Consider the following 13694-nt stretch of genomic DNA (forward strand, 5'->3'; position numbering starts at 1 on the left):
CATCTCCCGCCTGGATTACTGCAACCTCCTCCTCACCGCCTCCCCAACTCTCGTCTCCCCCCCCCCTCCGCTCTATTCTCAACGCGGCCGCAAGACTCATCTACCTCTCATGCCGCTCCTCCTCTGCCTCCCCTCTCTGCCTTGCCCTTCACTGGCTCCCCTTCCCCTACAGAATTCTTTTCAAACTCCTCACCACCACTTACAAGGCTCTCTCCCACTCTACTGCCCCTTATATCTCCAACCCCCTCTCCATTCACACTCCCGCCCGCTCCCTGCGCTCGGCCAATGACCGTCGCCTCTCCTCCACTCTGATCACCTCTTCCCATTCCAGAATCCAGGACTTTTCCCGTGCAGCCCCCCTTCACTGGAATGACCTCCCTCGCTCCATCCGCCTCTCTCCTACTCTGTGCTCCTTCAAAGGTGCACTCAAAACTGACCTCTTTCTCAAAGCCTACCAACCATCCACTTAACCCCCATCTCCTCCACTCATTCTCCCCTCTCTCCCATTGCCTCAACTGGCTCCTCTTGTGCCTGGTCTGTCAACCCTCCTTTAGGATGTAAGCTCGTATGAGCAGGGCCCTCTTCCCTCCTGTCTCCTTACCCGTTCTTCTGCTCCATGCTTATTGCAGCAGCCTGCCTGGAGTGTCTGAAGTATTGGTATTTTTGTTTATTGTTCTGTACTGTTTCACCCTGTATAGTCTACGGTTTGTACGGTGTACGGCGCTGCGGAAATCTTGTAGCGCCTAACAAATAAATGATAATAAATAAATAAATAATAAATTGTTAGGGATGTGGAGGACGGGATCAGCAAGAGAAATAGTTGTAGCTGCAAAGAGTGTTATTGAAACAACCTATGCAATCTTTTATAAAGAAAAGCAAGTACAGCCAAGTCAATGGCAAAGTTCTCTATTTCTCAGCATATGGTAAGAAGTGGGTCAGCTCCTGTGGGTGCGGTATTAGAGAGGTTGGATTCAGAGGTATCAATGGAAGCATCAGGTTTAATTTGATTTCACTATAAAATCGGTACAATATGCTTGGTGAATTTGTCAATAGTGTTCTTCTGAAAATTATTAATGATACAACCATTTATAAAAGGTGTATATTCTCACTTTATTTTCTGCATACTTATAGCATTACGCCTTTGATATTTTTCATGTTTTAATTTGTTAAATCCTAGAATAAAATTGGATTTATTCCGACTCCTCTAAAACACTCCACTTGATATCCCTCCTCAACCGGCTACCTTCCCCCCCTCCCCCCACTTCTCTATTTCTTGCTCTGCTTTCTTTCTCTTCTATTGGCGGTCTGCCACACCGCCTCCTAATCTATTTTGCCCACTTTTCTCTGACTGGCCTCCTTTCTGTTTCTTTCTTCTTCTATCCCTATATCTAAAATTTGGTCAATCTCAATATTCTCATTATGATACACAATGTTTGTATTAGTCCCTGAATATGTATAACCTGATTGTAACAGATTTTGTCTTGGACTGATGCTCATTATTGACCTTCTCAAAAATAAAACTTTAAAAAAAAAATAAATTGGATTTATTCAGGAATTCTTACCACTGATCAAGACAAAATACTGGAATGTCAAATAAAATACAAATGAAAAGAAACCAAACGTTTGGACTTTCCTTTAATTAATTACAAAAGTGGGGGTGATAATGCTGAAAAGTGATCTGTTCGTTTTTAATTTTCTTCCCAGCGCCTATTCCCAAGGCTGATATCCTTCAGGATACCACCCACATACTGTACTTAAATGTGTAAAGCACATTGTTGCTGGCACACAAAATCTGCACTCACTTTATTCCATCCTATACAGCTGGAAACATGTTCTATACACTTCAAGTTAGGAAAAAATAAAACTTGCAAGCTGAAAATGGAGGGTTTTTTTTTATTTCTACATTTTGTTGATTTCTTTCTGGCACTATGGCTGTTATTTCCAGCCTAATGCCGGTTACACTCTAATAAAATTAGGAAATAGGCACATTGTTTAAGAAAGACGCCAAGTGACGAAAGTCATTGTTGCTGGTTTGTGGAGCTAAAGGGTAACTGCAATTTTTCCTATTGTTAACACACTAGATCAATCTATTTAGAAGTTTAAGTCAGGGATGAAGCTTTAAATGAGGATGACCGTGGAACCTGATGAACACTTTGGGTAAAAAAAAAAAAAAAAAAAAAAAGAAAATATATAAAAATATCCACTAGCTAAAAAAACTGGTATTGTCACCTTATGAGCCTAGGTCTGTGCTATAGATACTATCGCAATATGAGGTTTATGTATAAGATGTGAGAAAACTTTCTAGAAATACTTACCAAGCCCAGTTACAAACTCCTTAAAGTTTATTAGCGAGTCTTTGTTACTATCCAACAAGCGGAAAATACGGGCAGCCAGGATGGAGATGTGCTGGCCAAAAGACCAAGGTGTGAGCTGGACAAACAGCTCCTGGAACTGGTCTAGGTCAATGCGGTATTGTTCCAGGTAAGGCAGGCTGGGGTCGTGGCGACTGCTGGATGCACGGCTTCCTCCCCAGTAACAGCTCATTAAATGCTGAGCCTGAGTAGGAAATAAATACTGTTATAAACACCTGAGTAATGTTAGTTATACTGCTGATTATATATAGGACATTGCTCTATGACTATATTACACAAATACTATACACATACTAGACCAGTGATATATATATCTCCATGCGTTATAGGATCTAAACAATTAGCCCTGCCTACAAACCGTTAGGTTCTGCCCATGAACTATCCCTGCAATAAAACAATATGTGGATGGTTGCAGTGAAAGAGAGGGGGAGGCCTCACCCCCTACACTAACCCCTTTATTAACACAAATGTAGGTATGCTCTCCATGACACCTGCTTAATGAAAGAAGGGGCCCTGAGAAACGCAAATAGGGATATACTACTGTTCCCAGGAAGCCTCTGCATTGGCAGCTGAGTGAGTTTCAGGAAACCAGAAGTCAAGTAGGCCAAGACCATGGGCTCAATTTGAAATCACACTATGTGAAGTTAGTTTTCCACATATAATGGCACATGAATAAATAGTGTCACACAGACATGTTCAGACGTAAAACTCTAACCTTGAACAGGACGTACAAATCTTCCAGCTCTTCCATGGAGAAACCGAGATCGGTAGAGATGGATCTAACCTAATAGACAAGAATCAAGTATAAGGTATAAAGACTTACAGATTGTAGTGTGTGTAACCATTACCATTAAGAAAATATATACAGGTATGGGATATTTTATTCATAGTCTTGGTATCCAGGGAGTTCAAAAACCAGAAGTAAATAGTACACCATTACATAATGTCCTATACAAGTACATGACCGTCACAATCACTGTGAGGAGCACTGCTACATAAGATATAAAGGAAGGGGATGCAAGGTGCAGAAAAGGAAAATTCCAAGCATTTAGGTTAAAAATAAAAGACCCCAGACCTGTAAAATACATACATCGGCTGTTAAACCTAAAAATAGCCATTTATTCTACATGGTCAAATCCGCATACTTTTTCATAACAGTTGCTGTATAAATTAGAAAATCGGGACCATCATGAAAAAATTATTTTCGCGATCGGGTCCATATTTGATTTGACTTCTTTCTGGTAGTGGTTGAAGTTCAGGAAACTCTCGTTACAGCTAGGTCAGTAATTAAATAATCCAGTACTAACATAATACAATCACAAGAGAAGTTCCTTTATACACTCATGGGGACTTCAAAACTGTGATATACTTCACGGGATCAAGGAACACATAAAATTTTACTACTGAAAAAGAAGTACAATTCTACCAGCTCTTCCATTCTAACAATACTACGGAGACAATTTTTTATGCATAAACTCAAATTCAAGCACAGAGTAAACTTGAAGATTATAGGGATATCTAGGAGCCAATCGGTGAGAAACGTTGTGAACGTACCTTAAAATGTATATATTTTACATTTAATGTTAAATATTTTATTAATGTTAACTTACTGTTTAGATCTAATGGGCAGGGGTCTTATGGAACCATCATTAAATATGGAGGGACCACAGAGTTTTCAGCTTGGGGAGCCCATATGTTTAGAACCAACCCTTATCTCAGATTAGGACCATCAGTAATATCCCCTGTGCTTTTCAGTACAGGTCTGGTAGCCACTAACAAAGGTGCCGATCCTGCCCCGAGATGCCTACAGTGGGGTTATCATTATAGCAGGAGGGCCCCAAACTGCTGGTTCCCTGTTATAGTGACGATCAGCCTGGGTTGCCTAGTGCTGGAACTAGTTATAGAGTTTGTAGGGCTGGGACTGATGATCACTATAATTGGTAAATCAGCAGTGTGGTGTTAGGATGTTATAATGACAACCAGCTTCCAAACTAGTTAGTGCAGGACTGGTAACTAGACTAGAGCTTACCAGCCCTGAACTAAAAGGCAATGGTGGTCTGGATACTGAACGAATGGGACTTACAGAGCAGCAACTTTGCCACTGCCTACATAATAGACAAAGGGTCCATAAGACCCCTGTCCATGACGTGTAAAAGAGCAAGTTAGAAAGAAGTAGAAAATTGAGCTAAATATGCACTCGTCTTCCACTTGTTATAAAACTAAATTCTAGTACAATGCTATGAAAAAGAAAAGAAGAAGAAGAGTGAACAGGAAGCATTGTATAGAACACAGCAACCTGTCTCTCTCCTGGTACATGTCTCAGTATCCAGGGCCTTGTAACTCCACAACAGCTGAAGAACCACAAGAGGCCTATTGTTCCTTCCAGTAACATCGAGCAGCCAATGGGGCAGCCACCAGTGACCGCCCATGTTATGAGCATCCCGGCAGCAGGACGAGGGGGCAGTGCAGGAAACAAGCAGCTACCTTTGTGTGATAAGGATGATCGCTATCCATACCGTGGTTCATAAACCCCAGGGACAGCTATGGCTGCTCTCTGCTAATCTCTGATAACGGGTGAAAGAAAGGAGAATGTATTGAGGTCATGGCCTCACTGTACCCGCCTTCCCTATTCACTGAACTGGGCCCTGTACTAAACCTATCTCCTATATTATAATGGAAAGTTGCAGCAAGACCATTTAAGCTACTGCTAGAAGTGGTACAGGACAGTATCCAGGGAGTAAAACATATTAAAACACAAAATCATATAATATGTTCAAACAAAATAACTTTTTTGTGCAATTTATTTCTTATAAAACATAAATCAAGACTATAGGGTCCCTTTAAATGTATGACACTGCTTCAATTTGGAGATCCCTCCCTGGAAACATCCAGTGGGTGAAATAAGCTTGAAACTGAAATAACTCTGAAACACACTGCTTGTCCAAGCTTAAAAAGACTTCTGCTCAGCCAGAAAAGCGGCTAGTGACACAATAATGATAATGTGACACAGCTGTTAGACACTGCAGCAGAAAGACTGTTTGGCATCATTTATTTAAAGATTTGTTCCAGTTTAAAAATTAATTTTACCAACTAACTTCCTTTACCAATAATAGCACTTGAGAGGGGGTCCCTCCCTGGAACTCCCACCATTCTCTGTATTTAGCAGGATCCCAGGACTTACATATAGCACTGATTGATTTTTAAAGTGGAAAACATTTAAATATTTCCTCTGTCCACACCTCCTTGGTATTTTAAGCCAGGAATATTCATTTTCTCTTACCACACTTCTCTTTGCTGAATCCTCCAAGGACTGTATCACCTTAAGTCTCTGCTTAAACCGCATCTGCTCAATGTCGTCAGCTCTCAGACTGCTGAATTTCTAGTAAAAGAAGAGAGGTAAATCTAGTCACAGTGCTCAGAAGGACACAGGGAACAGAACACCCGCGGCCACTGAACAATACAAACAATTCTGATAACGGACTTTAAATGTTGTGTTATTTAATCAATATTACCTCATATGATGCCTTGATGAGTTCAAAAATATCAACCTCCATGGGAGGGTCATCCCCACTAGTGAGAAGGGCGTGCAAGTGAGGGATCGGAGGTGACACACTCTGCTTGTTTACTACATTGTCCAGATATCTAGAAGGATAGAGCAGAGAAGAACCATGATATGACATATAAGTACTTGCACAATCCTAAGTACTAAGTTCAACACCAACCTAACTCCAGACCATTCTATCCATCACCTCCTCTTCCTTCGCCTTCCATCCCCATTTTCTCCCAGTAGGTCCTACCGTCTCTCACCACCCCTCCCTCTAGAATGTAAGCTCTCGCAGGTAGGGTCCTCTACCTATTGTCCCATGTCTGTCTACTGTCCGACTCACTTGTACGTCCTGTCATGTCTTCTCTGCACTCTGTGTGAGTCCCCATAGCACTACTTACACTCATCTGTGCTATTTATGTGTATTACCTAATCTATTTGTTACATGCTTCTGTATGCGGCGCTACCGAATCTGTGGCACCTTATAAATAAATATATAATACTAACTTATTTTGCAATTGGCTCATTACATTTCGCGCCTATTTGCCCTACGTCTACACTATTTTGTGGCTAGCCCCCTATACAATTACTAATATATCATAAATGAAATTTGCATGCTTTGTTAAGCATTTTATTTATTCATAACAGTGCACAAAATACACATATTTTATTTTCATTTTTCAGGTATGTTTATATTATTACATTTTATTTATTTATTTTTACAAGCACTGACTGATCCCAGACACCTGAACTAATAAGATGACATTGGGGGTACCGACTGCAAAACTTCAAAGCACAGAACCACAGACAGAACAGAAATTGTGGATATGAAATGCTAGTGGTCAATCTTAAACCTTGTATTACGTCTATGTGCTGAATCAACACTGCAGCCATTTTTTTTTATCCAGACCGAATGCTGTGTTGGACATAAACCATTTTGTGTGCATATGTTTAATGTACATCTTGCTGGAGACTGTGTCCATAGATTATCTAAGACCTGACAAAGGTTAGGAAACACTGCACTATATTGTAAGACATTAATGGTCGAATCTGCTACACTTGGTAACATTTATTTAAAGCTATTTTTATGTACATGGCTGCAGTATATATTGGCGTTAGGTAAATAAACTATTATAATGTTATTGTAAAACAGGATTTATACTTACGATAAATCTTTTTCTCTGAGTCCATCTGGGGGACACTCCTTAACCATAGGGGTTGAGTCGGGGGGAGGAGTCTGGCACCCAAAGAGTTAACTTTTTTCAGCTGACAGCATATCACCCCCGCCAATTCCCACATACCTCAGTTTGATTACAAAAGCCATTAGGAAGATAGGCCAATCAACCAAGACACACCACTCAACAGAGGGGGGAGTGGAGACAAAACAACGAAAAGACGGGGGGGGGGGGGGGGGGGGGGAATCAGAGTGTCCCCCAGATGGACTCCGAGAAAAAGATTTATCGTAAGTATAAATCCCGTTTTATCTTTCATCCATCTGGGGGACACTCCTTAACCATGGGGACTTACAAAAGCAATCCCTCTGAAGGGTGGGACCGCTCTGATCTCCTTGCACGCAGAACACTACGGCCAAAGGAGGCGACCCTAGACGCAAATATATTAAATTGGTAGAATTTCGTAAAGGTATGGACCGAGGACCAGGTGGCTGCTCTGCACAGCTGGTCCGCCGTGGCTCCATTACGAGCCGCCCAAGACGCCCCAACCGACCGGGTAGAATGGGCAACAATACGTTTCGGCACAGGGAGATTAATACGGACATAAGCCTCCCTGATAGTCAGGGTAAGCCATCTGGCAATAGTTTGCTTAGATGCTGGCCATCCCCGTTTGGAAAAGTCAAACAACACAAATAGAGACTCTGTCTTACGCATCTTTGCAGATCTCTTAACATATATACGTAATGCCCTCACTACGTGCAAATATTTATTTGTATTTGTTCCAGGAGTCTGAGGGTCCTCTCTCTACGGGACCCTGTAGGGCAGGTTTTACCTGCAGCCCCAAGGCCTTGCTAGGACGTCCCTTACCAGTGGATCCCTTGTTCTTGCGCAGAACTCTGGGACTTCCCTGTCTTTTGTTCGGTTCTTGTCCAGCAAACACCAGCTGAGGACCTACCTCCTCCACTGGTACCTCGAACACGGGAATGCTCCTCTGGGGTGGGACCCTGCCCAGGGTAAGGTCGCGAAAGAGGTCACCATCTTTCCCAGCAGCTTCAAAGACCTGGCTACTGACAGCCTCTTGTCTGACAGGATCATGCCTGTCCATTCCATCTAGGACAGGGTTGTCCAACCTTTTAGCTTCCCTGGGCCACATTGGAAGACGACGAGTTGGTTTGGGCCGCACATAAAATACACTAACGCTAATGATAGCTGATCATCCAAAAAAACATAGAAAACATAGTTAACATATTAAACTTACTTGGAAATGAAGTTAGTAAGAGTTAGGAAACCTGTTGCAGAATCTCTTTCTGCACCCATGAATCATTTTTTTTATTGACCAGTTTGAAATGGTCACCGATATAGATAGCATCAGGAGGACTAATAGAAATCTAAAGAGATTTAAAGATAGGGTGGCGGAAAAAATGGCTCATGGAGCAGCCTCCGATGAGGGTAACAGTGGGTGATAATTTCACCCTACTCAGCACTGCACATTTAAAATGGTTTAAAATATTAAAAATACAATCATCTCTTAATATTTATATTAGATACATACAGAGAACACAGCTAGTTCATAATTGCATGGTGCAGAAAGTCCAAATTCAGAGTAACAACAATAAGATACTGGATAATCTTTCACTGCTGCTGATAGTTCGCGCGGGTGACTCCTCTGTGCTGCGCTACGCAATGGATGTTGGGTGTGATGACATCACCCCCGACATTCACTGCGAGCACCGCACGGAGGAGGAGACCAGGGAGGGAGCCGGAGCGCCAGCTGACGTGACCACAAGGTAAGTATTTTCTTTTTTTTTTGCAGGATATTTTTTTCATCAACAGCGCTGCCCCCTTGCCACACCCACTGGGCCACATTTGCAGGCGGGCTGGGCCGCATGCGGCCCGCGGGTTGGACAACCCTGATCTAGGACCTCAACTTGTCCTGTGTAGACAACCTTCTGCTGCGTACCAAGTCCCCTCACTAGTCTCAAGAAACTCATTCTTGCACAAGGGATTCTCTGTGACCCTTTCAGACTCTAGAAGTTCGGTCATAGACTGAACAACTCGTCTAGCCTTAGCACCCTGAATGGGTGCGACTAAAACCTTTTCCCTTACTGGAAATTCTAAGCCTGTATAGCTTCGTCTGAACGAAGCAAATCGACAGCCCTGAGCTCTTTCTAATTTGACAGAAGCCAGCGAGGTAATTTTTTTCAAAACCTGAGGTGATCTGGTCCCATTAATTCTATCACGATATTCTGGACCTACTCGTCTACCAAGGACCCTGTCTGCTGCCGGGCAAACCCAAGCAGCCGTCCTCCCACCCCACCCTCTGGAACCAGAGGTGGGTGGTAGTCATGCTGCTGGTCTATCCGGCAGCTTGGCGGAAGAAGCTCTCCGCGCCACAGGGGCAAATGATGACCTTCCCCTACGGGACTGTCTCCTGGATTCCACGGCCCCTGGACTGGTAGTCTGGCCTCTGCCCGACCCGCCCCCGTAAGGAGGCTGTCTGAAAGAACTAAACCTAGGCCTAGCCCTAGGTCTTGGAGTTTTTACAGGCAAGGAGGTCTTCTTGCCCCCTGAAGCCTGTAAAATCCAGGAGTCTAATTCTGGACCAAATAACATCCCACCCGTATACGGGATGGATTCTAATGATCGTTTAGACTCTGAATCCGCATTCCAAGCCCTTAACCATAACGCCCTTCTAGCTACTACAGCTGCAGCTGAAATAGACGAAGCTATGGAGGCCGAATTATGGGCCGCTTCATATACATAGCCTGCTGCCTCCCTTAGCTGCATTGCCAGAGGCAGTAAATCTGAATCCTGCAAGGCAGACTAACTGCTCTGCCCAGACTTCCATGGCCCTAGCTACCCAGGTAGAGGACAATGCTGGCCTGAGGCTAATACCGGCGGCCGAGAAGATCGACTTCAGCAGGGATTCTAATTTCTTGTCAGTCGCGTCCTGTAAGGTCGCTGACCCGGGTACAGGGGACGAACCAATCTCGCCACAGGTGTATCTACCTTTGCCACCTGTTCCCAACGGGTCATATCCTCCTCCTGAAGGGGATACAATACGCCAAACTTCCTTGGCATAGAGAACCTTTTATCTGGATATTTCCAAGAGGCCTCTACAATATCCCTCAACTCAACTGAGGGAGGGAAACTGACCACCTGCTTAGAAGCCTTCTTAAAGAGGTAGCGGTCCAAGGACTTTGTCTCCTCTACTTCAGCAAACCCCAGGGTCTGACGAACTGCTCTTACCAGGTCGTCCATACCCTGGTGCCTAGAGTTTCCTTCTGACTCTATAATGGACACATCTGAATCGTCCAACAATTCCCCCTCCTCCTCTGAGGAACTCTCAGAGTCTGACACTGACCACAGCGCTTTAGCTGTTTGTCTACGTCTTTTAACACTACGCTTGTGTCTGGGGTTCTCCAGTAGATGGGTAAGCCGGTCCAGGCTTTTAGCCACCGCTGACCAACCCACCTCTCCCATCTGGGAAACCCCCGGGAGGGCTGGGGAGGGAAATACACCGACCCCTGGGGAAAATGACTCATCTGTCATTCCTACTGTTATACCCTGAGAAACCACAGATGTAGCTGGGATCTCAACTGGTTTAGATAACAGATTTACAAGGGTATTAACTCCCTGTGTTAAGGCAGCCGCCCACTCAGGAGGATCTACCGTTATGGTGGAGGTGTCTATAGGCTGTTTCACAGGAGATACAGTGCAGGCTGCACAGAGCCCCCCCCTGATCCAGCCGTTCATTTGTTAGTTTAACATTACATTTTGAACAGACATTATGTTTGGTACGTGTTGTTTTGCTTTTATCTGCCATCACAAGATAAGAAAAACTAAATCACGTTTCAAAATTCACAAACACTTCTCCAATAATTATCAGAAAATACAGATTAGGTTATATTAACATATCATAGTATTTCTGATTTAAATAAGACAGGCTTGGAGAACTTTATAGTTTTCTCATAAACAACAGTTCTCTCAACACATCATTGTCTTATAATATACATGTCTACACATGCACACACATACACACAGAAGAAATAAAAGTGATACTCAGCGGAGAAGATATGTGTCAACAGTGCACTTCTCTTCAAATGACTGCTGCAACTGTCCTCCTTTTGAAGCTTGGCGCCAAAAAGGCATCTTCCACGTGCTCACTCAGCAGGGGAGGGGAAGAGGTGCTTCTCAACACATTCCCCTACCACTGGAATCTCCTTCTGTGTCTCTGCTAACAGCGATTCCCCCATTCTACTTAGGCGAAATCCTGTTGCTTTATCTTTCTCACATTTTGCTACCACACCGCAAAATACAGGTACATATTTATCTATGAACCAGTCAAAAGATAGTATTTCTGTTCCTTTTCCTCTATATAGAGAGTATAAGATATAATTAGTCAAGATGAAAGGCTGCAGCAGGTTTTTCAGTAATGACTGCAATTAGCACAGAACACCTGGGCCCATTTAGCATTACATTTGGAACAGACAATATGTTTGGCATGCCCAAACACTTCCACAACCTTTATCAGAAAATACAGACTAGGTTATTTAACATATCATAGTATTTCTGATTAAATAAGACAGGTTTGGAGAACTTTATAGTTTTCCTCAAACACAGTTCTCTCAACACCTCATAGTCTTATAATACACATGCATACACAGAAGAAACAAAGTGATACTTAGCGTGGAAGATATGTGTCAACGGTGCACTTCTCTCCAAATGACTGTTGCATCTGTCCTCCTTTTGAACTTTGGCGCCAAAAGGGATCTTCCAAGTGCTCACTCAGCAGGGGGGGGGGGGGGGAGCGGTGTTCCTCAAACACATTCCCCTTCTACTGGCTCTCCTTCTGTGTTGTTTACTTTAACAGCGTTTTGTCCTTTCTCTTATATTAGGGGAAAACCTGTAAGAATGTGTTCCCCGCTAGCGCTATTCAAAGCACGCCATCCTCAAGAATTCACTGCCCTCCCCATGGGAGGAGGAACTTGGTATACTCCAGCTGGCTTCCGGGGAACCTCAGCAGTAAAGGCGCTCTCTGCCTAATGGCAGCGCCCGTCCTGCATCAGCGGGGAGAGTCTCTTGCCGACTGCTTCCCGCTGTGAGAAGCGCTTCTTACCTCTCTGTCAGCGGGGCCGCCCCCCCTGGCAGGCGCTTCTCCCACAAGTCAGCTCCGTTTACACGGAGCCTCTCGCCACTGTCAAAAGAAAAAAAACTGCAAAAGAAAAGGAAAAAACCTATAACCAGTGAACCCTGGTTCACTGTCTCTCTTGGAGCTCTTCAGGTGCAACCTTCTTCCAAGGGCACCCAATTCAAACTGAGGTATGTGGGAATTGGCGGGGGTGATATGCTGTCAGCTGAAAAAAGTTAACTCTTTGGGTGCCAGACTCCTCCCCCCGGCTCAACCCCCATGGTTAAGGAGTGTCCCCCTGATGGAAAGAGAAATATATTTTCCAGTTGCATGATGTATTGTGTAATTTTATCCACATCTGTATTTATAAATATGCACGATGACCAATATTTAGTTTCTGCAGATGTGAACAGAGTCATGATCTAGATAAAATCAATAGGGTCAACGAAAGCCGTAACCGCATCAAAATTGGCACCGGCCAATTTGTAGGAGAAAGTATCTCAGTTAAGCCTCAGGAAGTATCTTAGTTAAGAACTCAGACAACAATTACGTTACAACTTTTAATTACAAATACATGTACACTTCCCTGTAACCAAACACTGTATATTATAGTGTAATTTTTACCTTCCCAGTACAGTCATGGCTTCTCCTTCATCGCTGGAGTTTAACAGGCTTTCCATGTTGGCCTCTAGGACAGCCAAGGACAACTGTAGAATCAGCTTGATCCCCTCATAGAAAAAGCAGTCTACCACCACCACCGCACTCGCAAAAGGCATGACACTGAGGAACAAGGTGAGGAACCAGGACAGGGAAATGGTGGAGATGACGCCCAGTTCTTGCATCTTCTCAGAGAGCTCGGCCAGGCACTCCCGTGTCAGCTCCTCAAACACTCCCTGGTCCACCAAGGCTCCTGGACACCAAGAGACACAAGCTATTAGTAACTAGGGACATTCCCCACAAGAGCAGAGCACGTTTGTTCAAGATTCTTTTTAAGGAGTCTATTTTGCATTTTCTGAACAAGATAACTAAATTATACACATATTACCTGCAGCCCAGCACGTCCTGACACGATCAAACTGCCCGGTTGCAGTTAATGGAACAATTACTTAGAATGACTTAGACTGCCTTTTTGTACTTACTGTTAAATCCCTTTCTCTTGTAGTTCATTGGGGGGCACAAGACAATGAATATAGACCCTGCCACCAGGAGGTTGGACACTATGGGAGAACAACTAACTCCTGCAGGCCATACTCTATGTATAACCTCAGGCCTTCAGCTAATTCCACAGCTAAAGAGAACAACTTAACCGATTTGCACAGGTGGGAAACACTATACACTATACAAGAAAGATATTTAATGTTGAGTAAAATAAAACTCTCATGTGTTGCACTGGGAGAGACAGGACAATGGAATATGTCAGAGCAGTCAACCTGAGAGCTGCGTTAGAAATGGAAAAAGCTCATTAAACCACTGCA

The 13694-nt window shown here is 43.6% G+C and overlaps 1 protein-coding gene across 2 annotated transcripts in view; it reads right to left on the bottom strand.

Annotated features, from left to right (window-relative positions):
- Positions 1-13694, bottom strand: part of TBC1D9B (TBC1 domain family member 9B) — a 57800-nt gene that overhangs the window by 18433 nt on the left and 25673 nt on the right. For both annotated transcript variants that reach the window (XM_075210028.1, XM_075210029.1), the window contains exons 12-16: positions 12844-13129; positions 5885-6014; positions 5653-5751; positions 3088-3156; positions 2316-2556 (exon numbers count right to left, since the gene is read on the bottom strand). In XM_075210028.1, the coding sequence (XP_075066129.1) occupies positions 2316-2556; positions 3088-3156; positions 5653-5751; positions 5885-6014; positions 12844-13129 (825 nt within the window). The remainder of the gene's footprint in view (positions 1-2315; positions 2557-3087; positions 3157-5652; positions 5752-5884; positions 6015-12843; positions 13130-13694) is intronic.

The sequence above is a fragment of the Mixophyes fleayi genome, chromosome 4 (assembly GCF_038048845.1).
Source record: "Mixophyes fleayi isolate aMixFle1 chromosome 4, aMixFle1.hap1, whole genome shotgun sequence".
Lineage (NCBI taxonomy): Eukaryota > Metazoa > Chordata > Amphibia > Anura > Limnodynastidae > Mixophyes > Mixophyes fleayi.